Source organism: Delphinus delphis, chromosome 10 (assembly GCF_949987515.2).
Source record: "Delphinus delphis chromosome 10, mDelDel1.2, whole genome shotgun sequence".
NCBI classification, from domain to species: domain Eukaryota; kingdom Metazoa; phylum Chordata; class Mammalia; order Artiodactyla; family Delphinidae; genus Delphinus; species Delphinus delphis.
The window spans coordinates 55,668,883-55,695,238 of record NC_082692.2 but is presented as its reverse complement, the minus strand read 5'-3'; the positions used below and the strand labels follow the sequence as shown (position 1 = coordinate 55,695,238).

Sequence of the window (26,356 nt, the reverse complement as noted above, 5' to 3'; positions counted from 1 at the left end):
TCACCTCCCCTCTGATCTTCTCACACTCAATTATTTGTTTAATATCTCTTTTGCCTACTAATTTAAAAGGCCCAGGACAGCAGGATCTTTGGTGTATCCCAGTGTTTACGAAGTAACAGATACTCAATACGTGGTGGGTGGATGGGTGGAAGGAAGGAAGGAAAAATGGATGAATAATCAGGAAGAAAAAGAGGAAAGTGTGAGGGTGTGATACCCATTCCCATCTTGGCAGTGAAAATCCACTCACCTCGAGCCATGTCCAGTTCGGTGCATCTCCGGTCAGGGTTGGTGTGGACGCGGCACTTAAACACAGCCCCAGGGGACTTCACGGAAGTGCTGTACTTGGAATCCGCCTTTGGTGCACCCACAAGGACCCTGCACATCAAGAAGAAAGAGCATTCGGTCACAACCCGGTACTAAGAAAGGGCAGCCAATGGTTAAATCCTCACCCAACCATGGATGTGTTGTCTGAATGCTCCCTGGGAGATCATACCCCAGCACTACACAGTGCTGGAGGGGGGTGGGGGCAGAGGGGAGGGACTCCTACAGTGAACCTGTTATGATTTTAACATGCCTGGAAAAAAATCTGAGTTTGGTTGGGAACACATACCACCAACAAACAGTTCCTATCCAGAATGTATAAAGAACTCCCACAGATCAATAACAAAAATACAGACAAACCAATAGAATAATAGACCAAAGACTTGAACACATCCTTGATGAAGAAAGATAAATGGCCAATAAACATATGAAAAGGTGCTCAACTCTATTAGTTATCAGAGAAATCCAAATGAGATACTACTTCACACCACCTAGAAAGCTAAAACCAAAAAGACTGAAAACGCCAAGTGCTGACAGGATATGGAGCACCTGGGACCCTCACACCATGCTGTGGGGAGTGTAAACCATCACGACCACTTTGGAAAAGTGATTCAACAACTCCTAAGAAAGCTAAAACAGTGCCTACCTTCTGACCCAGCTATCTCATATCTAGGAACATACCCAACAGAAACGCACATATGTCTACAGGAGACATGCACAAAATGTTCACAGCTGGGTGTGAAACGGCCCCAAACTAGAAGAAACCCAAAGATCCATCAGTGGTAGAATGCATAAATAAACTGTGGTGTAGAAATAGAATTCTATACAGCAATGAAAATCAATGAACAGTCAACTGCAATGTCATGGATGAAACTCACAAACACTGAGCAAAAGACATTGGGGACAGTAGTGTACTCACTGCCTGATTCCACTTATCTGATGTTCAGAAGTAGGTGAAATTTAACAGTTGTGTTAAAGGTTGGCTACCTCGGGAGATGGAAGAGGGTTGTAAGCAGGAAGAAGGGCTCCTGGAGGGAGATGCTTAAAATGTTCTCTTTTTCAAACTGAGTGGTGTTTATACAAATTTGTGAAAATTTATTCAACTGTAGTTATGTCAATGGGCACTCTTCTGGCTGGGTTATACTTCAACCTTTTAAAAACTTTAGTGAATAAATAAAAAAGAAATTTAGAAATGCCTTTTGACCCATGTCCCCCTCTTGCCCCTCCCTGCCACACACATGTGTACATTTAGGGGTGACAGGAAAGAAGTAGCAGCAATGTGGAATTATAAACTGCGTCCTCTAGCCCAAAGCAAACCGGAGATAGAAGAGTTTGGCTACAACAGGGCACGAACGTGGTTGTGCACCTTTCATCTTGAACTGAAAAGCTGCCCTGGGGATGAGTCGTCCCCAGCAGGGCCCTTGCCCACTGGAGGAAAAGAGCAAGACACACCAAGATGACAGAGACACACACTTGGGTACAGAACATGGGGGAATGGCACACATTCCCCTCCAGATGTTACAAAAACAATTCTGACCTACAGTTTTGTGCATTGTTTCTGGAAAGCAGTCAACCGAAGAGCTGTAGCAAAGAATACTAACTACCTCCAGTCAGGAATGGTTGGTGCTGAGCTACAAGGACCTGTACAACGAAACTTTAAACAAAACCCATGCTGATGTTCAAAGAGTAGACAGTGCCAAGCCACTGCTCAACTGGAACGTGAGCTGCCCCGTATCTCAAGCAGCCTGGAAGGGAGAAGCAATTCCCTCCCAAGGCTATCGGGCATGTTATGAAATAGATCATTTCCCACTGGCCTTGGAATGGAAAGCATTCTCCGTCATGCATCTCTGGAAAAGGTGTCTAAAAGCACAGGTTAGAAGGACCTTAAACAGCCTCCCTAGGGCTGTAGAAAGCTGACAAAGGCTCCCCCCCGCAACTCTGTCCTAAAAGCCACCTTCATCTTGGGATCTCGAACGTTCACCCCAACCCTGGTCTCAGAATGACGCTGCTCCCTTCCAACGCTCCAGCTGAGCGAAGGGGTGGAGATCTCCAGATCCAAAAACGGAGGGCTGAGACCCTCAGACGGGCCTTCAGCAAAGGCTGGCAGACCCCACAGGGACACCACCCTAATCTGGCTCAGAAACATGGTGTCAGGTTCACAAGGAGGCACGTGGGTCCCCTGAGCCCAATCCTTCAACCCCCAGGCTAGGAAGGGTCTCCTTAGTGGAACCTTTCTTTCCAGGTCAGTCTCAGAGAGTCTGGATCTGATCCTATGAGGAATCAAATCATACCACACTGAGGGGTGAGAGGAGCCAGGCCCCCAGCAGTGAGGGCACCCCCAAGCTGCCTGCTGCCCCTCAGTAACAGCCCAGGATCTGCAACCCGCCAGTGCTCCCTGGGCAGCTCCCAGCCTCTGCCTCACCACTATGGGCCACAGCTGCAGGACCCCCAAGCAGAAGGGGGGCTGGAACCTATCACCTTTGGAAATCCTAGCAAGCACTTTCCCCACAGACCACACTGCTTCCATCAACCACATGAGGGCAGCTTAGCCGGCCTGCGACTGCTCTCACTCAAATACAGGACGACACACCAAATGAAACTCCAGTGAGAAGAAAGCCACATGAAGGGGTCAGTTTCCCCCCTCCACCCCGGCTTCTGGGGCTGAGCTCCAGAGCCACCGGGGCTCGGCCAAGGGTGGCTCTCTAATGCTGGCTGTGTTTACACAGGTGAGAGGCATCAGCAGCTTGCCATCTCTACACTGTAACACCCACCACCTCTCCACATGGCAGGCCATAGGAGCTGTGGAACATAAAATACCTCCTCCACTAGAAAACCCCCATGGGACAGACCTGGGTCCAGAAATTCCCACCAACTCCGAATTTATATCAGCACAGCGAATAAACGCCAATTGCAATCCATGCTATTAAAAAAAAATCACAAAAACTAAACAAGGTGGAGAATTCATCATGTACAAAGGAAGGGAAATGGCTGCAAGAAACAATGGCCTGTTTCTCTGTTATGTCCCCCACAGTGGCATTGGAACCCCAGACCTTCCACAGACTGCCACTGCTCCAGACTTCTCAACACAGATACTCAGGTATCCAAGCAGGAAGGACCCTGGAGAGCTTAAATCCCAGCACTGCTTTTCCCAGCCGAGAGCTGAGACAGAGAAGCAGAAACTTATTTCAGAATCGAAAGTTGGAGAAGGGACCTGCTGAATTATGTTTTCCTTCCAAGCCCAAGGTACTCAATGATCCTAACAAGGGCTGATCAAGCACTGATAACAACCATCTGGTTCAAACTCTTAATCAGCTGCTCAGAGGAGGTTTTTTTCCCCCAAATCTAACAAGAAATGAAGCAAGAGATAAGGGGGCGTGTGTGCACTTGTGTGCATGACATTCACAGTGGTGGCTCGCTGGAGGATGAGCCCGTATCTCTGTGTTCACAGAACATTGTGGCTTCCTCCACAGCCTGGTGCTGCTCTTTACCTAGGCCGCCGGCCAGCAAGACTGCTCTACAGGCCAGCCGATGAGCTTGCCTCTTCTGAAGTTAGTTCAGCTGGTTATTCGCCAGGCTGGTCCCGAGAGAGGGCAATGGCCCAGAGTTCAGGGCATGCCACTGAAAGATGCCATCTGCTTTCTTTCTCGTTCTCAGTTACAGAGAGACATCCCAGCCACTTCAAATGTCCCCCCCACCCAAAATCTTTCCCGGCACTCTTGACAAGACAATAAGTTGTTTCTTTCCTCTGTACAGTTACCATCTAAAGGAGTGTCCCCACCAACAGGCTCCCAGGGATAAATCATCAGGCTGTTTCGGACCTTTGCTTGCTACTTCAAGTGTGGTCCTCAGGCCAGCAGCATGGAAAACACCTGGGAGCCTGATGGGAATGCAGAATCTCAGGCTCCATCCCCAGCCTGCTAAATCAGAACATGCATTTTAACAAGCTCCCCAGGTGATTTATAATCTAAGAAGTGTTACAGAACCACCTACGCTGATTACAAAGAATCACGTTCATCTGGGGCCCGTATGAACTGATGGCCCCGAGAAGCAAGGCTCTCCTCTCTCATCCCCAGTTAAAGATGCATACAAACTTCCCAGACATTTTAGCCTCCTCCTTAACTCAGAGCTTGGGTTCCTAATTACAAGGACAAGCAGCCTGTAATGGGCCCTTGGAGTGTGCAGGTGCTGGGCTAGGCTCCCTCTGGGCACAACTGCATTTCATCTTCACAGCAAGCCTATGGGAGGCACTGATATTATCCCCACTTTACAGATGGAGAAGCAGGTGGCCACACAAGGTCATGGGACTTGCCTAAGCCCACAAAGCACGGTAAGACACCAAGTGCAGCACGCACCCCAGCAGTGGGGTGCAGGGCCCACGCCCCTACTCTGCCATCCCACGTCAGCCAGAAAGGAGGAAAAGGGAGCCAACAGGTATCGAGAACCCTCTCTGGTGCCAGCCACTCACATATGTGACCCTGTCTGAAAAAGGCATGCGATGCTCTGCAGGTGGCCCTGAGCTTAGAACTTAGATTGGAAGCTCTGTCCCCAAAGGACAGACAGGGGTTTGGAACTGAAAGATGGTCCTTCTCCTCCCCATCAGGCTGAATTTCGATCATCTTGCTTTCCTAGAACGTTCACATGGTTGGCGTGGTGCTACCCAGAGGTTAGCCTCTCTCTGTCTCTCTTTGTATTTTATTGAAGTATAGTTGATTGAAAATGTTGTACGGCAAAGTGACTCAGTTATACATATATATTCTTTTTCGTTTTCTTTTCCATTATGGTTTGTCACAAGATATTGAATATAGTTCCCTGTGCTACATAACAGGACCTTGCTGTTTAGAAGAGAACATAGGCAAAACATTCTCTGATATAAAACATACCACTGTTTTCTTAGGTCACTCTCCCAAGGCAATAGAAATAAAAGCAAAAAATAAACAAATGGGACCTAATAAAACTTACAAGCTTTTGCACAGCAAAGGAAACCATAAACAGAACGATAAGACAACCTATAGACAGGGAGAAAATATTTGCAAATGATGCAGCCAAGGGCTTAATTTCCAAACTATATAAACAGCTCATACAACTCAACAACAAACAACCCAATCAAAAAATGGGAAAAGACCTAAATAGAGATATCTCCAAAGAAGACATACAGATGGCCAATAAACACATGAAGAGATGCTCAACATCACTAATTATTAGAGAAATGCCAATCAAAACTATAATGAGGTGCCGCCTCTCTTAATGAGCAGTTCACGAACCTATTTGGAAATGTGGGCCTATCCGTTCATCTGCCAGCCCCAGTTATGATCATGGGTTGTCTGATTTCCTGCTCAAGGCAATCCTGTCAGGCAGCTTCTAGTGTGCACTTTACTCAGAAACGGTGGGTCACATTGCTGATAAGTGGCTGGGATTTGAACCCAGGGTGTCCATGTCCGAGGGCATGTTCTTTCCAGTCCCCCCCGAACTCCCACTTTTATTTATTGATTTATGGCTGCATCAGGTCTTAGTTGCGGCGCACGGGCTTCTCTCTAGTTGAGGCGTGTGGGTTTTCCCTCTCTAGTTGTGGCGCGCAGGCTCCAGGGCACATGGGCTCTGTAGTTGTGGCACGCAGGTTCCAGAGTGCGTGGGCTCTGTCGTTTGCGGCACGCGGGCTCTAGTTGAGGTGTGTGAGCTCAGTAGTTGTGGCTCACGGGCTTAGTTGCCCCACGGCATGTGGGATCTTAGCTCCCTGACCAGGGATTGAACCTGTGTCCCCTGTATTGGAAGGCAGATTCTTTACCACTGGACCACCAGGGAAGTCCTTCCCTCCGATTGTGGCAGTTTAAATGCACTCCATATTTCCAACAGAGCCACTTCCTTGGTTGACCTGTGTGTGGGGAAGCAGGTTACCAAGGCTCCAGTCCAGCCTCCCATCCTACTCTGAACCCATCCCTCACCTCCTGAGAGCAAACCACCAGTCAATTCCCCTAGGAACAGGTGGCAGAAAAGGGCTGAACCACAGCTACTTCCCTGGGGGAGGCTCGGAACTGACATCATCCCAAGGGCTCCCTCCCTTCCTACAAATACCACAGAAGTGATTCTGCAGGGCGAAATTACAGCAAAATCGAGGACAGCAACTGGGGATTAAAAACCTTAAACCCATTAGGTTTGCTTTCAGGCATTTGATCCCCAAACGAAAACTTCCCTGGGGACCCACGTTTTAGTTACAGGAGTGGAATTCAATCACTGCGTGTCCACCACACCTCAGGGAAACCCCAGGTATCACTCCACATCCCTTACTGCGCAAAACACAGCCAAGACTTGAGCAGTGGGAAAGCCAGTGCCAGGAAAGCCACCTTACCATGCCAAATCCTTCACTCCCCAGAGAAGGAAATAGGTAGAATTCCACGACCAACCAGGAAAGAACAGAGTCACGGGGAGGGTCCCACCCCGGAGAGAAATTAGCCCCCCTGGCCACCCTGGATGGGAGTAAAGGGTCCTCAGAGGCTGCTGCCCCATCCAGGGGCTCAGGTCCTGGTAGATGTACCCGGAGAAGGAAACATGGCAAAGAGCCGAGGTTTTCCTTCCCCACCTGAGAGCATCAAGTAAACATTAAAATTCAAGAGGCAGAGCAAGCTGCAGAGCTCTGGAGACCTGAGTCCTGAAATCTGCCTGTTGGTTTCTCGTGAAAGTTTTCTTCTCCAAGAAAAATAGGTCAATACTTTCACATTTACTTTTTTTGGGGGGGTAAAATTCTCACCAGCACCTTGCAAGTGTGGACCTACCTCCCAGACTTACCTGGAGCCTGGGATGAGGGCCAGAGCTCCCCAGAAAAGAAGTGACCTCCCGCCTGCTCGCTGAGAAAAGGAAGAGGCATGCAAAATGCTAGGATTTACCTCACACCTGTCAGAATGGCCATCATCAAAAAGACCACAGATAACAAATGTTGGCGAGGCTGTAGAGAAAAGGGAACCCTCCTACACTGTTGGTGGGAATATATTAGATAAACTGGTGCAGCCACTATGGGGAACAGTAGGGAGGTTCCTTAAAGAACTAAAAATAGAACTACCATATGACCCAGCAATTCCATTCCTAGAAAAAAAGAAAAGACTAATTCAAAAAGATACATGCATCCCAATGTTCAAAGCGGTATTGTTTACAATTGCCAAGATATGGAAGCAAACTAAGTGTCCATCAACAGATGAATGGATAAAGAAGATGTGGTATATATACAATGTAACATTACCCGGCCATAAAAAAGAACACAGGGACTTCCCTGGTGGCGCAGTGGATAAGAACCCGCCTGCCAATGCAGGGGACACGGGTTCAATCCCCGGTCCGGGAAGGTTCCCACATGCCGCAGAGCAACCAAGCCCATGTGCCACAACTACTGAGCCTGCGCTCTAGAGCTAGAGACCGTGCTCTGCAACAAGAGAAGCCACTGCAACGAGAAGCCCGTGCACTGCAACGAAGAATAGCCTCTGCTCGCCACAACTAGAGAAAGTCCGTGCACAGCAACAAAGACCCAACATACTCAAAAATAAATAAAATTAAATCTTATAAAAAAAAAGAACACAAATGGCAAAATTTCAATGGATGGACCTGAATGGTGTTATTCTTAGTGAAATAAGTCAGACAGAGAAGGATAAATACAGTATGTTATCACTGATATGTGGAATCTAAAAATGCAACAAACTAGTGAATATAAGAAAAAAGAAGCAGACTCACAGATATAGAGAACAAACTAGTGGTTAACAGTGGGGGAGAGGGAAGAGGGGACAGGGCAGGACAGAGGAAGGGAATTAAGAGATACAAACTATTATGTATAAAATAAATAAGCTACAAGCATGTATTATACAGCACAGGGAATATAGTCAGTATTTTATAATAAATTTAAAAGGAATATAATCTATAAAAATTTTGAACTATTATGTTGTACACCTGAAACTTATATAATATTGTAAGTCAATTATCCTTCAATTTTAAAAAAGATTTTAAAAACTCTAGGGTTTACAATCCCACAGGTCTCCAATTAAAGCAGCCATCTCAGATCCTTTTGGAAGTAGACATACAAATGAATACACAAAAATGCAGATTTGTGTAGAGCATGACCAAAATTTTAGAGACCACACATAACAGTGTCTTATGCAAGACTCTGTCATTCATTTCTGTATTGAGCGCTGACACTCAAATTTTGATAAATAAATGGATCAACAAATGTACTGAAAGCAAACTTTTAGCATCTAAAGGCAGGATGAAGACCATTAGCTTCAAATGTCAGATCAAAGTAGCAATAGAAATAGCTATTCATATTTATCCAGGGTTTACTGTGTTCTGCATGTTACATTCCAGACTTTGCAGACATCATCTCATTTAATCTCCCCACAACGTGATGAGGGACAAATTCTCATTATTCCTCTTTTATAGAGGAGGGAATGAGGCTCAAACAGCTGAAGTAACTTGCCAAGAACACAACGCTCCTAAATGGGGGCGAAGTCAGGCACCCCCCCCCGTTATGGCACAGACCACGGATTTGGTTGTTGCTGGGGAACCAGGGGCCACAATGAAGGCAGAGCCAGGTAGAACCCCACTCCTCTGCGTCTGGAACATCCACTCCAGGACCCAGCCTGATGGAGAAGAGGTGCCAGGACCCTGTGCAGTGCTGCGGTGTCCCACACACACGGCCGACTTTGCTCTGGCATCTGTGCACGTTGCAGCATTTTAACACTAAACAGTGCAGAATGGGTGGGAGAGATCACCTGGGCTTCAACACACCAAGGGATGAGCTGAGATGGAGGAAATTCGTTCCATACTTTTGTATGCTCAGATTTGCTCTCATATTGTTGGCCGACTGTACAGAAATTCTGACTCTGTGTGGGTTTCTTTAACAAACCCAGGGGTAAATCCTAAACACGGGCCTCCATGGCTTCCTTTCCCATCTACTCTCCAAACAGAGCTTCTTAAATAAGCCGTGGGAGCCCGGAGGACTCAATGGAGCAGGTGGAGGGATGGTAACAAAGCACACACGGAATAGAACACTCCATCTTTCCTAGGACACTTCTGTCTTATAGAGACTTAGCATGACAGCAGGACCTACAAACGTCCCTGGCGGAATCACTGGTCCCTGTTTACTGAGTGATCAAGCATCTCTGGAAAGCAGAACCCCAGGATCTCTGCACAGGTATCCAGTGGGTCCTGAATAAGCATATGCAAAGGGTGTCACAGGGAAGCAACCACGACCGTGATTCCATAACTTTTCCAAGAACGTAAGACAGAATCTCATGACACAGATGCTTGGGTGCCTTGAAGCTCCAAACTCAGACTCTTGACTTCTTGAGAGGCAAAGGCGCAGGCCCCAGCTCGACCACTGTGTCACCATGTGACTTGGGCAAACACCGTCTCTGTGCCTCAGTTTTCCCCTTCATGAATGGGGCTACAATGATAGCCAGCTGAAGCAATTGCAGAGAACATTAAGTGAGTTAATACGGGCTTAGCGCCCTGTAAGTGTATTCCTGCTGCGGCCGCTGCTGCTGCAAATTTAAACTCACAAGTCCTTTTTGTTCTCCCAAAAAAGCAGACACTGGGGACCAAGTGAGCCTGTGGTTTCAAAGACTGGATTTTTCCGAATCTTGGATTCACTTTCACTTCCTAAGTGATGCTCAAACACTTTGCTTTGGTTGGTCGCCAAATCCACGTGGCTTGAGGCTTTGCAGTTCACAAGGTACCAGGGTTGAGGTCTGGCAGCTCCCTCCAGCCAAGTGCTCGTCAGCGACTCAATGGCTCAGGGTAAGGTGGGAGCTCTCTTCCTCCTCCGTCCCTCACCTGAGACTTCCCAAAGGTCAGGAAGAGGCACCCTGGGAGTCTGCCTCGGAGCCAATTCTAACAGCCCAGAATCCCAGCGCCCCCAATACTGATACAGCGGGATAAGCAGAGGCACAGATGATCCCAGCCACACCGCAGGCCGAAGAACACACCTCACATCTCCGAACACAGCCTTTCACACACGATGGGCTCCGTGGCCGCCGTGGAGGTAGGTGTGCACCACCTGAAGCCTTTTGGCTGCAAGAGGACAGTCAGCTGACAGCCTCCAGCTGCAGCCCCCTCCAGGCAATCAAGCTGAGGCCATGCGTCTCCCAGGCAACCCCAGGGACTGATTATAATCTTGGGGTGGGCGTGCCCGTGTTGAGATGGCGAGACTTGAATCAGATCCCAACCACAGTCCAAGGCTCTCCCTGCCCAATCCTGTCTCCTCCCCGACCCCCAGTGCTTTCACCGGCCTTACCGCCCACCCCCATAATTCTCTTGCACAGGCCCCCAGTGTGCATGCATCACCAAGGCTGGGATGGACCTTGGACAAGGTGTGTAACTCTGTAAGCCTTTGTTCTCTACCTGGCAAACTGAAAACCACTCACTAGGTTGTCCCAAAGATCCCACTGGGGACTATTACGCTTGTGAAAGCACTGGACCTCTTGGAGATGCCCAGCAAATCCTATCTGATGGGACTGTTCATTTTGTTTTGAACATTTATTTACTTATTGGGCTGCACCAGGTCTTGGCTGCAACGTGCAGGATCTTAGTTCCAGACTCTTTAGTTGCGGCATGCGGGATCTAGTTCCCTGACCAGGGATCGAACCCAAGTCTCCCTGCATGGGGAGCACAGAGTCTTAATTACTGGACTACCAGGGAAGTCCCCATTTTGATTTCTTAAAGTTATATGCTACTTCCTTGAAAACAAATGATTTCTGAGAACACCACGGCTGCTTTTAACAAATGTGAATATGGCATTTTCCCCAGACAAATCACAATGGGAGTTATCAGAAGGAGACCATTTCCTGACCAGCAGCAGGTCACCGGGGACTCAGAGCTGGCCAGGGCCTGGCCCTTCACACTTTCACACTATGGGCTGCTAGAAACTGGCTGAGAAGAGTCTGTCTTCTTGCCCTGGAAGGTTCTCTCCTGAGGGACACAGCTGCCTCTCCCCTGGCCAGCGTTCAGCACTAGCTCAGGAAACAGCACCCTCGCCAGCCTCCTGAGATCTTCAGGGAAACGTCCTGGAAACCCCAAGGGATGCTTTCCGGGTCCCCTTAGAACTCGGGCCTCATACATGTGTCATCCCTTCTTGAGTGCTCTGAGAAAGCAGGCTCTGCAGGGCCAGTAAGAACCAAGGACGAGGTTTGAAAAAGCTACTTCCAGAAAATCCATATGGGGAAGTGAAGCTACAGCCCCACCTGAGAGCCTGACATGGGACAGAACGCGACAGAGAGGTCACCACAGAGGTTAGGAGAAGGCCCGGCTACCACCATCATTTCTGGGTGTCTCCTCGCAAAGCCGGGTGGGGCTGGGGGTGAGGAGCGGGGCCCATGATCCCAGGGTCCCCCTTCTGAAGGTTTTACTTTCACAGGACTCTCCTCTGCCCATCACAAGTCCCTAGGGCTGCCCCAGGACCAGCCTCTCCCCTATGGGAGCCCACATCTCATCTCTGCCTGACACACAAGACGAGAAGCCCACAACCTTCTCACCCATCAGGCTATGGGTGCATTTTTCATTCTTGAATACCCAGCCCTTAGCACAGAGTAGGCACTCCAATGTCTGATGGATGAAAAGAGGATGCCTAGTCTTAATTTTTAGTTAAGCTCCCTCATTTCAGTTTTCATACTCAAATACAAGGGTCGACTTTTCTTACACTGCCTTTTGATCTTTGTCTAGCCTTTTATTTTTTTTTGCCGTAGGGGTGGGGGGGTGCCAGCACCACATGGCTTGTGGCGTCTTGGTCCCCTGACCAGGGATCGAACTCAGGCCCATGGCAGTGAAAGCGCCGAGGCCTAACCACTGGACGACCAGGGAAGTCCCTGTGTAGCTAGCCCTTTAAGACACAAGTCATTGCTCCAAACCAGTACCAGCACTTTCTGCGACGGTGAAAATGTTCTGTGTGCTATCCAGTACAGTAGCCACGAGGCACGCGTGGCCACTGAGCACTTGAAATGTGGCTAGTATGACTGTACGACTGAATTCTTCATTTTATTTGGTTGTAATTAATTTTAATTTAGACAGCAATATATCTGGCTCACGGCAACTGCACTGGCAGTGCCAGACCATCTAGCTTGTTCTTTTAATTCTCAACCATCATGCAAATTGAGGATGCTATGGTCCCCTCGGCTCTGAATCACCTCCTGTTCCTCACTGAGCGATGCTCTAACAACCTTAACAAAGCAAAACGCCGGCGCCTCTTCCATTTCCGAGCACTTGCTCTGGGCCCGAGCACAGCCGTCTTGATGCATCCCCGGAGATGAGGCAGGAAGCACGTCTCCAGAAAGGAAGCCAATGCACCCAACCGCCTAGGACTCCGGGGCGTCTGGGGCCAAGAGGAAGGAGGGAAGGGAGGGTGTGAAAGAAACCCACTCTGGGGCTCTACGCCAGCCAGCAGGGCTGCATTTATTTATCTCACAGGGTGTTACAGTTGTCTGCCCTGCAGCTGAGGGACCAGTCCGTGTCTAAAGGAAGGGGACAGAAATCTGCTTTGTCCGTGTTCCCTGGCACCTCCTGTTATTGTTCAAAGGGAGCAAGAAGACCCAGGTGGTGGGAAGTCTAGGGAAGGACGCTAGCTCAGGGCAGGGAGATGCCCTCGGGGTGTCACTGGGAAAAAAGAAACCGAGTCACTTGCATGTTTGCATCCAAACTGATACAAATGACATATATCACACTGCCTGCCATATTCTGGTCCACCTGGCCATGGGGACAACGCTCACTGCCCAGAGCATGACACACAGCAGAGGCCACTCAAGCCAAACCCTTGGAGAGAGGCTGGGTCCAGGACTCTGTTCCCAATGCAACATGACTGCGTATGCAGGACGCAGTCCCCAGGGCTCGGAAAGCGAGGCCACCCCATCCCTTACACAGAGAGATAGGACCTCTGATCAGTGAGAATTATTACTTAAAAGAGAACTGCTAGGAATGCTCAGTTAGGGGATTAGAGAAGAAGCACTAGTCCTACTGACGGAGCATATGCAGGAGCTTTGTGATGTGCACCTGGGGTCCCCTCAACCTGGGGACCCTTCAGTTCCGGCCCCTGCAGACTGTCGTGCCTGGGCTCTCTCCCTGCCCCTCCCCCTGCACACTCTCCTCCCTCCCTTACCCTACACACAACAAATCCTTCCACCTGTACAGAGGTGTTTAATTAGCACAAAGCAAAACTACTGAACCACGAAGACTGAATGAAGAAGCTTAAGAGTAACTTCTGCTCAGAAAGAAAGACAGCAGATACAAGGCTTAGTGAACGCTGCCTCCTTTTCCTTTCAGAGTTTTAACACATTGTCCTCTTGGTGTCTGTCACTTACCTCCCACACCCAGTTTGACTCTCTGTGATCGTTATTTTAAGTCCCCCTCATGTAGGTGGCTATGCTCTTCCATTGGACTGGAGCAGCCCTTTGGTAAATTACTCCAAAGTTAAATACAGTTCCCTAAAGTGCACACTTCAGCTTCACTGGCACTCTGGAAACGCAGAGAAAAAGCTTTAAAACCTCCCTCCCTCTCTGACCCAGCAATTCTAAGCCCAGGAACTTATTCAAAGGAAATAATTAAGGATGTCCGCAAGGCTTTTGTTAGAAGGATGTTTACCCGGCTGATGTTTATAATTGTGAATAATTGGAAACAACCTGCATGTCCCTCAAGCAAAGCTAAAAGATCCAGGGCCCAAGGACTGCCTGGTAGGAAGAGACCAACAATCAGTCACTAAGTCAAGCAACCAACCCCAGAGTTAAGGTAGAGACCTAGGGTAGACCCAGATTCCACAGGGCCTGAATCCTACAAATATAGGGCGACTACCTTTAAGAAAATTAATACAAAATTACAAATACAGAATTAGGCACAGGGCCTTGGTAGGGAGCGGCCTGTGCAAGTGAGAGGCCTTTGGTGGAAGTTTCATTAGCCTCATAGTAAGCCTAGCCTCTAAAGATATAGAGAAAAGAAAGAAGTTGAAAATAGGAGATTCTGAAAGTCTCTTGCTTCAAAGACCACTGGCATACCAAGACTGGGCAGCATAATCAGCAGAGAATAACCATCAAGGTCTAAGACCAAGAATACTGGGGGGGAAGGGAGAGGAGAGAGAAAAGAATAGGGAGGAAGACGCTAGGAAGAAATAACAAGAGGACAGAAGACAAGGAGATAAGCAAAAACTAAGACAGAGTTAAGGCAGTGGGGGGCAGGGAATAAGAAAAGTTGCTTTAAATAGATTGCAGTAGAGATTAGTTGGTACTTGAAAAACTATAGGGACAAGCACTCCAATAAAAAGAGCAGCCCACTCAGTATCAGAAGCAAGAGAGAGCGATTTTGAGACCGGAAGCCTGGCTGTGGATGGACCCCTGAAATACTTGAAATATTGAAATATACTTGAAATATTCATACCACACAGCCTTTCCTCATCACCTTTTTAAAACAAAGCAGGCTGGACTCTTTTTCCAAGTCAGATCTGCTCTTGACTCCCCCCACTTCCGAAATGGGGCAGCTTTTACCTGTGGCCCAAAGAGCTCAGAGACCCATGAGGCTGCGGAGCTGCAGACCCCATGTGGTGCTCCAGCTCCCCTGCCTGCCCCTCCTCAGCAGCACCCTGCCCAGAGTAGCCCTTCTATTTTTTTTTAATTAATTAATTTTTTTATTTTTATTTTTGGCTGCGTTGGGTCTTTCTCTGGTTGGGGATACTCTTCGCTGCAGTGTGCAGGCTTCTCATTGCAGTGGCTTCTCTTGTTGTGGAGCACGGACTCTAGGCGCACGGGCTTCAGTAGTTGTGGCACGTGGGCTCAGTAGTTGTGGCACGCAAGGTCTAGAGCGCAGGTTCAGTAGTTGTGGTGCACGGGCTTAGTTGCTCCACGGCATGTGGGATCTTCCCGGGCCGGGGCTCGAACGCGTGTCCCCTGCATTGGCAGGCGGATTCTTAACCACTGCACCACCAGGGAAGCCCCAGCCCTTCTATCTTTAACAGCCCTCCCAACATGCTTTGTGCCAAGGTCACACAGTTTGGGAGCCCGGGCTAGGATCCTGGGATGTGTTCTCCAATTGCTCCTGCCCAGGCTACCTTCTCTACCAAAGTCCACAGTGGACGCTGAGTACAGAGGACACAGAAAAGGTGTCAGCCTGCTTTGCTTTAAAAGGGGGATTTGGCAAGTGCAAGAAAAGACAGCTGGTCTTAAACTCAGCAACTGGGGTAAATGGTAGGGAGAGAGATAGGGAACTGGACAGCAGCTACACAAAAACCTTAAAAACTTGTTTTCTTGGAGGCAGCTCTCCTAAACAGCATGATTGTTAAAGGGCTGGCTGGTCACGGAGTCCCCACTTTTCCAGGAACGCCAGAGGACTCGAATCTACAAACCCTCCCTTTTCTATCAGCCTCTGTCAAGTTCCGAGCAGAACTGCATGCTGAGCGCACACACAAGGCTGACCTCGCCCTCCCAGCCTGCAGCCCCCAAGGATGTCCACACTGGTGACCACACAATAAAACCAGCCCCAGACCAGCTGTCATCTGGGGCCCCACTGGGGAACTACCCACACCCTAACTCTTTGAGGAGGGGTTGACCCCTCCTGTGGCTGTTTCATTCCCTCTTGTCCATAGGAAAGGGCCAAGGGGAGACCAACCTCCCCTGGTGCTTCTCCCCTGGGGTTGAGCACTCCGTGCCCCTTCACAGGTGGTGCCTCATGGGGAGAGCTCCCACCTCTTGGGACTCTTAAGGGGACATTCAGGGGGCAACTGGACTCCTTGACCTCTACCGGTCTCCAGGGTAGCTGCCCCAGAAATCACCCACCAGTCCCACCGGACTTGTCACTGGGGTCCAGGACCATCCCCCTTCCCTGCCTTCGGACCCTCTCGGCTCGCTTCCGCAGAGGGCCTGGTGAGCGAGAAGGGGGACCACACAGTCGGCATCCCCGCCCCCCGAACCCACGCACACCCAGCCCACTCCCCTCGCATCTCGGGGTTACTCTGCTTCCTGCGCAGAGCCGGCGGGAGAGGCTTAAAGCCGGGGCGAGGCGGGTGGGGTGTCACCAAGAGTTCCCCGAACTGAGGAGTCTGTCTCCGCAGCCCGGGGCCTTCGGGATTCTGGCCGGGCTGCCTGGGGCCCACGGGGGCAGAAGAACCAAGTTACTTTGCGACCTAGAGAGTTAAGCCGAGTCTGGCTGGGAGGCCGAGCGACGGGCAACCCCGGCGGGGAGGCGCCCGGCCCCCTCCGACTCGGGCGCCCACCGGGCAGTACGCTGGACCGGGAACCGGCGTCCTTCCTCCTCCCCGCCTTTCCTCGGCGGCCGAGCTACGCACAACCGAGACATTTAAATCGCCCCCTCGGGACGGCGGCGTGGAGAGGCCGGAAAGGCGGCGGCAGCGACGGCCTGGCGGCTACAGCGGGACGAGCCGGGCCGGGGTCAGGGTCCGGGCCGGGAGGGCACTCACCAGCGCGTGTTGTCGTGGAAGTGCTCCAGCACCGCGTAGCCGAAAAAGGACCCGGCGGGACCCTGGAAGCGCACGGGGCGCTGCGGGTCCAGATTGTAGGCGCCCGCGGGGCTCCCCGCGGCCACCAGCGCCAGGAGCAGCGCGCGGAGCCCCCCGGCGCCCCTCCGCGCCGCCGGGCCGCCCATCACCAGCCGGCCGCCGCCCTCCCCTGTGCCCCGAGAGCAGGGCGCCGAACGTGCCGGCGGCGGGGCTGCTGGGTCCGCCAACGGCCGGGGGGTTCCTGGGGCCGGAGTTCTGCGCCCGGACGCGGGCGCGACGCGGTGCCGGGCCGGGGGCGGTGCGCCGAGCTGCCGCCGCAGGCGAGTACAGGGGCGGCCAGGAGCTGGCGGCGTCCTCCGTCCGGCCGAGAAGTGTGCGCGCTCGGAACAAGCGGGTCCCCGGCCGGTCGGCACTGGACTGCAGAGAGGCGCGCCCGCGGGGTGGGCGGCCTGGGCGGCAGGCGGCGGGACGGCGCAGCAGCGCCCTCTGCGGGCCACGAGTCCCCCTCCGCCTCCCGCGGCCGCGGAGGAGTCTGGAGACCTGCCCAGGCGCCCCACGTCCCCTTCCAGATAGCGCCGTGGGCGCTCGGTCCCTAGGCGACCCTAATTCTCCCCGCGGCTGTGCGCTCTATTGTACTCGGTCTTTATTTGCGTCTCTGGTTCCCTCTCAGCCTTACACTCACACCAAGAACCAAAGGAAGCCGGGTGAAGTTTATCTACTCTAGCCCTGCCCATCTGCTGCCCCTTCACCCAACTGTGAGATAACCTGTAGCAGGCAAGCCCTCCATAAACGCCGGCCGTTGTAAATAACAACGATAGCCACGAGGGAGCAAGCAGAGGACCCCTCCACATGATACTCACCAGGCCTCCTAACCACTTATCCCTAAGTGTGGTCTCCGCACCGGCAGCATCAGCATCACCTGAGAACTTATTGACTACAATAGAATGCCAATAGAAAGGCCAATCAGCAGATCCCACTCCAGACCTGCTGATTCAGAACCTTGGGTTGGGGTCCAGCCTTGTGTGCATGTGTGTGTGTTTAACTGGGTAAAATACACATAACATACAATTCACCATCTTAACCATCTTAAAGTGTACAGTTTGGTGGCATTAAGTACATTCACATTATTGTGCAGCCACCACCAGCCACCTCTAGAACTTTAATCTTGCAGAACTGTAACTCTATATCCATTAAACAGTAACTCCTCTTTTCTCCCCTCCCTCTAGCCCTTGGCAACCATTCTGTCTGTGAATTTCGCTACTCTAAGTACCCCACATGAGTGGAATCATACAGTATTTGTCTTTTCATGTTTGACAATCCACTTAGCATAATGTCCTCAAAGTCCATTCATGTTGTACCACGCATCAGAATTTCTTTCCTTTTTAAAGACTGTACTTAGACACCACATTTTCTTTATCTGTCGATCCTTTGAAAGACACTTGGTTTGTTTCCACTTTTTGGCTATTGTGAATAATACTGCTATTAACATAGGTATACAGTTATCTGTTCGAGACAAGTGCCTTCCATTCTTTAGGGTATATGCCGAGAAGTGGAATTGCTGGATCACATAGTAATTCTATGTTTAATATTTTGAGGAACTGCCACACTTTTCCAGAGTGACTGTGCTGCATTTTACCTCCCCACAAACAGTGCACAGAGTTTCAATTTCTCTGCATTCTCACAACACTTGTTATTTTCTGAGGTTTTTTTTTGGGGGGGGGGCGGGAATTGGCTTTTAGGTAGCAAGTAAAAAAAGCAATAAAATTAAATTGGGAAAAGTTGGTTTTAGCCGAATTTCACCAAGCTTGGTTCTCCATCTGAGCTACTAGCCTCACTAGTGGCGCCCCTTGGCCACCCAGTCACCTAAGAGAGAGCTCAGCACAAACTGTTACACCTATTTCTCTCGCACACCCAATCCAACCAGTCTGTTTATTCCACCTCCTCAAGCTTTCAAATCCACCAACTCATTCTCATCTACCGGGTTCAGTTCAAGCCCTTGTCTTTCCTTGACCACACTATCAGAATCATTACCTTTTTAATGTCTGTAGAATCTGTAGTGATGTCAGGTTTTTCATGCCTGTTATTTGTAATTTGTATTTTTGGTCTTTATTTCTTGATCTGTCTTTGTAGGAGCTATTAATTTTCTTAATTATTTCAAAGAACCCACTTTTAACTTTGGTGGTTTTCTTTCTATAATGCATTTACTTTTTAATTTTAAATTTTTATTTGATTTCTGTTTTTAATTATCTTTCCTTCTACTTTCTCTGGATTTAATTTGCAATACTCTTCTCTAGCTCCTTGAGATAGTTGCTTAGATTTTTAGCCTTACTATTTTTCTAATTCTTTTCTATTATATACATTTTATATAGTATATAATATATATTATATAAAATATATACTATATATAATACATGTGTATACACATACACTAAATTTCCCTGTAAGCACTGTTTGAGCTGCATCCTACGAGGTCTAATATGCTCAAAATATGATGATCTGTTACATCTATATGTATACATGCTCATAAAAAGAGGTCTGAGTGGGGAGGGGGAGAGATAATAGAGGGGTGGAAGAATGGGAGATACAAACTATTAGGTGTAAGATATGCTCAAGGATGTATTGTACAATACGGGGAATGTAGCCAATATTTTGTAATAACTAAATGGAGTGTAACCTTTAAAATGATATTAATTTTTAAAATTTTTTAAAAATAAAAAAGAATGGAAATAATACAGAGGAAATTGGTGAAATAGGAAACGAATAAGCAATAAATAAAATTAATAACCCCCCCAAAAAAAGAGGTCTGGATGTTTACCTGAAATGTTATATGTTCATATATATATATACATATATATATATAACTGGTTATATATATGTTATATGTCATTTATATATATTATATATATGTTTTATATATATATATAATATATATTTATATATAACCTGTAATGGTTATAGCTCAGATTGTGGGCTGTTCTTGCTGATTTATGGATCATCTATCCATCTACCTACTTCCTTATCATCTATCTTTCCTTTTGTACTGCTTAAATGGTCTACAGAGAGCCAGCAGTGGATGTAAAAGATGCTCCACCCATAAAGCCAAAGCATTCATCAAAGTGAAAGCCTGTCAGAACAGCCTGGCCTCTGTCGAGGGGCTGACACCTGCTTGCACTCCCAGTAGAGGTTAAGAAGGACAGCAGCCAACCTGTGGAAGAAAAGTATCCTCATGGTATTGTCAAAGGAGGGGGAGAAATAAAAGGACCAAGATCATTCACACACCAGATAATCATTCTCTAAATAACTGATACTTAGCTTAATGCATTTCTTGATGTTAATTCTTTAAAAGTTCTCCGACTTTATTTTTCGTATAAGACAAGCTACACTTCCACATGGTTTTGAAATCCAGGAAGTTCATGGGAAGGGCAAATACTATCACCAAACCTTCAACTATAATAGCAGGCAAAGATTTAAGCAAATACTTTCCCACTGAAGTATTTCATATGCCAAAAGTCTCACTGTTATTACTGGGTGCAATATTTCCAACCTGCTTCCATGCTCAAAAAAAATGTTTTTTCCAGAGATCCAAATTTAGTGAAACTGCTTTAAGTAACAACCAACAATGTTAGCATAGACAATGCCAAGGTTTTATTTTTTTATTTATTTTATTTATTTTTGGCTGCTTTGGGTCTTCGTTGCTGCGCGCAGGCTTTCTCTAGTTGCCGCGAGCAGGGGCTACTCTTCGTTGCGGTGCACGGGCTTCTCACTGTGGTGGCTTCTCTTGTTGCAGAGCATGGGCTCTAGGCGTGTGGGCTTCAGTAGTTGTAGCACGCAGGCTCAGTAGGTGTGGCTCGCAGGCTCTACAGCGCAGGCTCAGTAGGTGTGGCGCACAGACTTAGTTGCTCCACGGCATGTGGGATCTTCCCGGACCAGGGATCGAACCCATGTCCCCTGAATTGGCAGGTGGATTCTTAACTACTGCACCACCAGGGATGTCCCGATAATGTCAAGTTTTGAAAACATGTCTCATGTCAATTTAAACTAGCATATGCCACTTTACAAAATGTAAAACTTTTCAAATGATGATATTTCTAGGAGGCAGTTCAGGGTGATGAGTCAGGGGCTCTGGTGCTCATAATCCCAGTGTGGTGGTTTGTCAGGTATATAACCTGCTGGGGCCACCATAACAAAATCCCACAGACTGGGTGGCTTAAACAACAGAAATTTACTTCCTCACAGTTGTGAAAGCTGAAAGTCCAAGATCAAGGTGCCACCAGGGTCAGTGACTGGTGAGAACTCTTCCCTTGGGTTGCAGACGGCCAACCTCTTGCTATGTGTCACACAACCTCTTCTTTGGGCAAACACATGGAGAGAGAGGCAGCTCTCTGGCGTCTCTTCTCATAAAGGCACTAATCCTGTTGGGATGGGGCTTCACTCTTATGACCTAATTTAACTTCAATTACTTCCTTACTCCATACACAGCCACGCTGGGGGTTAGGACTTCAACGCATGAATTTTGGGAGGACACACACGTTCAGCCATAACGTCATGTATGTCACCTTGAGAAGTTCCTTAACCTCTCCAAGCCTCAGTTTCCCTATTTGTAAAGAGAGGATCACAGAGGGTTGCTGTGGGGGATTCAGCGAAATATGCCTCCTAAAGCACACAGTACAGTATTTGGCACATGGGAAGCCAGTGACAAGCGTTAGCGATTTAATCATTATTATTATGCAATTTCTTTTACTCTTAGAAGTAGCTATTTGCATTTGGATTAAAAGAGAAAAATTCAAAGCACTGTCCTTAAAGTAGCTTCCTTGTTAAGTGAGCCATTTTAGAGCCTTTTTTGGCTTAAAAGTTCAAGACCTCACATCCCCACGTGCTTCAGGTACAGCTTGTGGAAGGCTAAGACGTAACTCACAGTGGTGCAGCCACGACCTCATCCTCACGCAAGCGGCCCACACCAGCTGGGCTTCCTTCTCTACAATGACTGTAGCAAATTGTCAAATCTGCCTCTCACCAGTTTCCCAGATGTGGGCCATTGGTGAAGACTCCAGAAATGTCCTCCTTGGAGATTTCCCACAGCTGCTACCCACTGTTCACAGGGTTTAAGTGCACTGTGTACAGTGCCTGTATACGTGCAGCTAAAAGATACCCTTCCTCGGTGCTCCTAAAGCACTCTTTGCCAACCATCTCCCCCCATTTCAACCCCTTTCATAATGTTATTAACTGGTCTGTCATCTGCTTCCCTCACTAGACTGCTCTCCAGAAGGGCTTCACTGTTACAGCTCAAGCACTGAGCAGCCTGCTAAGGAACTGGAGCTTGGCGGGGCAATTCTTCAGTTCTGTTTCATGTGGCATCACCTGAGGGTCTCAGTGGTACTTACCTGGCGGCTGGGCTTGTCTACAGGATCCAAGATGGCTTGATTCACACGTCTGGTGCTTTGGTGGGAATGACTGAAAGTCTGGGTTCAGCTGGGACTGTCAACAGTAGCACAGACACGTGGCCCTTCCAGCATGGAGAGAAATGGGCAGGTTTTCATTTCTAACAATGGTCATGCGTTCCCCTCAGATGGTGGGCCCTGGTAAACTTTCCCCAATGTACAAACATCAAAGTTGCAAATGAAGGGACTTCCCTGGTGGTCCAGTGGTTAAGACTCCGCTATTCCACTGCACGGGGCGGGGGTTCAATCCCTGGTCAGGGAACTAAGATCTCGCGTGCCACGTGGGGAGGCCAAAAGAAAAAAGTTGCAAACCAAGTTGTCATGGCAACATTTAGCATATGTGGTCTGCACTGGTGGCCTTTCAAATACGGAGATTCTTCTACAGATGCAAATACTGCCCACAGGTTCCATTCAGGTTGGACAACGAAGCATCAGTTACAGCCTCTCCTCCCATCACAAGTCTCTAGAAATGAGACAAATGTGGTTTTTTTGTTTTTTTTTTTTTTTTTTTTCGGTACGCGGGCCTCTCGCTGTTGTGGCCTCTCCCGTTGTGGAGCACAGGCTCCGGACGCGCAGGCTCAGCAGCCATGGCTCATGGGCCCAGCTGCTTCACGGCATGTAGGATCTTCCCGGACCGGGGCATGAACCCACGTCCCCTGCATCAGCAGGCGGACTCTCAACCACTGCGCCACCAGGGAAGCCCTAGAAATGAGACAAATGTGTTTTTGATCCATAATAATGTTGGAAAATTGGAAGGGGTTTCCTTTTAGGTAAGAAATGTTTAAAATCCCTGAAATACGGAAGGCAGTCTAATCAGATTTTGAAAGGAATTCTATACTTAGGTACACATGGGAGAGGACTCTTGCATAGAAGTAGATAGAAGTTGGGCGGTGATTCCAACGATGCTCAAAGCCTGAAGGTACGTATGGGAGAGAAGGAAAAGAGCAGCTTGGAGCCCCTGACGGGGCACGAGCTGGGGCACCTGAGTAGGAGCTGTCAGGTCCATGCCTTGTCCTCATTGCCCCTGGGACTAGGCAGCAGCAGTAGAGGTGCCCGCTTCCATGCAGGACCATGGAGTATATGAGTCTTTAGACAGTGTCCCAGGGGGCTGACTGCACCAGGGAGGAGTGAGGAGTTCCTGCCCCCAAGAAAGCGCCCTCCGGTGGTGCTGTGTTGCCTCTCATTCCTCATCCTCGAAGTGGGCACAACAGGCAAAGACCAGCCAACAGGGGTCCTCAAATACATGACTCCTCAGCTAAGCATCACCAAGCAGCTGTGCAAGAAAGATGTCACCCTCTTACCAAGTGTTACAATTACACCGAGAAAACAAAGCTCATAGACTGAACTGAACTGAATAACTGCTATTCTCAGGGAGATGTAAGATTACCATGTTGCAACCATGATGAATGATTTTAAGTATCTGATCATTGAAAAAAATTCAACATATAGGCTGAATAGGTTGCCAAAGAGCAAATTTGTGAGTTGTAATATCAAGCCAAGAATTCTTCCAGAAGGTACCTAAGGTTTTAAAAATACGAAGTAGAAGAAATGTGGACTATAAAGTGGACTTCAACAGATATAAACAATAAGGTCCTACTGTATAGCACAGGGCACTATATTCAATATCCTGTGATAATCCATAAAGGAAAAGAATATGAAAAAGGATGTATATACATATGTATAACTGAATCACCTTGCTGTACAGCAGAAATTAACACAACATTGTAAATCAACTATACTTCAATAAATTTTAAAATAAATAAATTGGACTTCACCAGAGTTTTAAAAAAAAAAAAACAAAACACTTCTGTTCTTCAAAAGACATTGGCAAGAGAATGAAAATACAACCCCAGACCTGAAGAAAAATCTTTGTAAAACATATATCTATTAAAAGACTTGCATCCAATGAGTATAAAGAACTCTCAAATCTCAGTAAGAAACAAGTCTATTAAAATATGCAAATCATTTGAACAAACACTTAACTAAAGAAGATATATAGATGTAAACAAGCATAGAAAAACATACTCGATATTATTAGTCATTAGGGAAATGCAAATTAAAACCATAAGAAAATCTGATATCACTACGTACCTATTAGGATGGTAAACATTTAAAAGACTGACCACACCAAGTGCTGATGAGGAGGAACGAGAACTACCATACACTGCTGGTAAAATGGTGCAACCACTTTGAAACACAGTTTAACAGTTTCTTTAAAAGTTAAACATATACCTACCATATGATCTAGCCCTTCCACTCTTAGGTATTTATCCAAGAAAGCTTATGTCATATAAAGATTTGAACACGAATGTTCACAGCAACTTTATTTGTAATAGCTCAAAACTGGAAACAACCTCCATGTCCATCTATAGATGAGTAGATAAATTGTGGCAGATTCATAAATGGAACACCACTTAGTCCTATAAAGGAACAAACATGTAATAACATGAGTGAATCTCAAAAAATTATGCCAAGTGACAGAAGACAGGCAAAGACTACATCTGGTATGATTCAATTTATATAAAACTCTAGAAAGTACAACTAATCCACAGTGACAGAAAGGAGATCAGCGATTGTCTGGGATCAACGGTGGGAGGGAGAAGAGGGAGGAATTACAAAGGGGCACGAGGAAACTACTGGAAGTAATGGAAGAAACTACTGGAAGTAATCACTATCTTGATTGTGGTGAGGGTTTCATGCAGATAGACACGGGTCAAAACTTATTGAGTTGTATGATTTAAACACGTATAGCTTATTGCAGATCAATTATACCTTAATAAGGCTTTTACTATGTAGATATACACCCACACACATACACACACAGAGTTTCTCAAATTTGTGTGACCACGACCCCTTTTCCCTGCTCTCTTGTTACCCAGTTTGCAGAACCACAGCGTATGCAATGAGACAGACCTAGGACTGATCCTGGCTCTCATACTGGCTATGGGCCCTTCAGCAAGTGATTTGTGCTTTTAAAACCTCAGTTTTCTCATCAGTAAAATGGAGCTGTGGTCAGGATTCAAGTAGTGAATGTCAAATGCCCACCACATAGTACAGTCTTGAAAAACTTTAATCCACTAATCACTCCAGAAATCAAACCAGCCATACTGATGGTTTCCCCAATTGCATTAGCTTTATTTGGAGCTAGAGAAACCAGCACTCAGTCATCTGGAGTCCAAAGGTCCAAGAGGAAAGACATTGAAATGCTTAGCACTGCCCTGAAGGCCCATCTGCTCTGCATTAGCTGGTTTTCCTCGGTTTATTATTCCTGGTGTTAAATCTCCTCCAATTCTTGTGTGAAAAGTTCGGACGCACAATAACCTCTTTATCACATTTTCAAAATCTGGGCCTGTTCTGGAAAGTTTACACCTTTTTCTTGTTGCCATTGTTTTCATGTGGATTCAGATTTCTGAAAAAAGGCACTTGGAACATTTTACTGGAAACATTTATGTGTAAGCTGGATGCAGATAAATATCATTGAAGAATGAAAATGAGATGTCAGAGGAATTAGAACCACACCACGTGGTCTCTGTGTTGTTCCCCAGCTGTGGTTTTGCAAGGAGGACCCGAGGCTGAAGCTGGTGGTCAGAAGCCCAGGGCTGATCAGTCCCCTCCCTCAGCCTCTCCCCTTTGGGGGTAGAAACTGAATAATACCAAAAAGAGAAACAGAAACATGCCAATGTTAGGATATGGAATAAAAAGCACACATAACTGTAAAAATAAATATATCATAATAACAATATTGGTAACCATTCACTGAGTATTACTTGTGTGCCATGCTTCGTTTGCTAAGTGCAATTTTATTTAAACCTCACAATAAGCCTATGAGGTATAGAGTCAGTGAGGACTCTCTGAGGCACCAAGTGACAGAAAATTCACTTCAAGCTGACTCATAATATAAAAGAATTTTTTACTGGGTACGTCCATTAAAAATCCAGATTTAGTTCTGGCTTCATGTGAGACTTGATCCAGCAACTGTAAAAGATATCCCCAATGACTCAGATTTTCTCCTTCTCCTCCCTGCTTTTTTATTGGCTTTCTCTTTGGGATTCATGCAGTCAACCTAGAAGTTCCAGGATTTCCCATGATGGCAAAATGAGAGATCAAAAATACAGTAACAGAAATGAAGAATCCCTCTGATGGG

The 26,356-nt window shown here is 47.6% G+C and overlaps 1 protein-coding gene across 2 annotated transcripts in view; it reads right to left on the bottom strand.

Moving 5' to 3' along the window:
- Window positions 1-17,207, bottom strand: part of ITGA9 (integrin subunit alpha 9) — a 352,979-nt gene extending 335,772 nt beyond the window's left edge. For both annotated transcript variants that reach the window (XM_060022170.1, XM_060022171.1), the window contains exons 1-2: window positions 16,736-17,207; window positions 248-375 (exon numbers count right to left, since the gene is read on the bottom strand). In XM_060022170.1, coding sequence (XP_059878153.1) covers window positions 248-375; window positions 16,736-16,920 — 313 coding nt within the window. In that variant the 5' untranslated portion in view covers window positions 16,921-17,207. The remainder of the gene's footprint in view (window positions 1-247; window positions 376-16,735) is intronic.
- Between the last annotated feature and the right edge of the window lie 9,149 nt (window positions 17,208-26,356).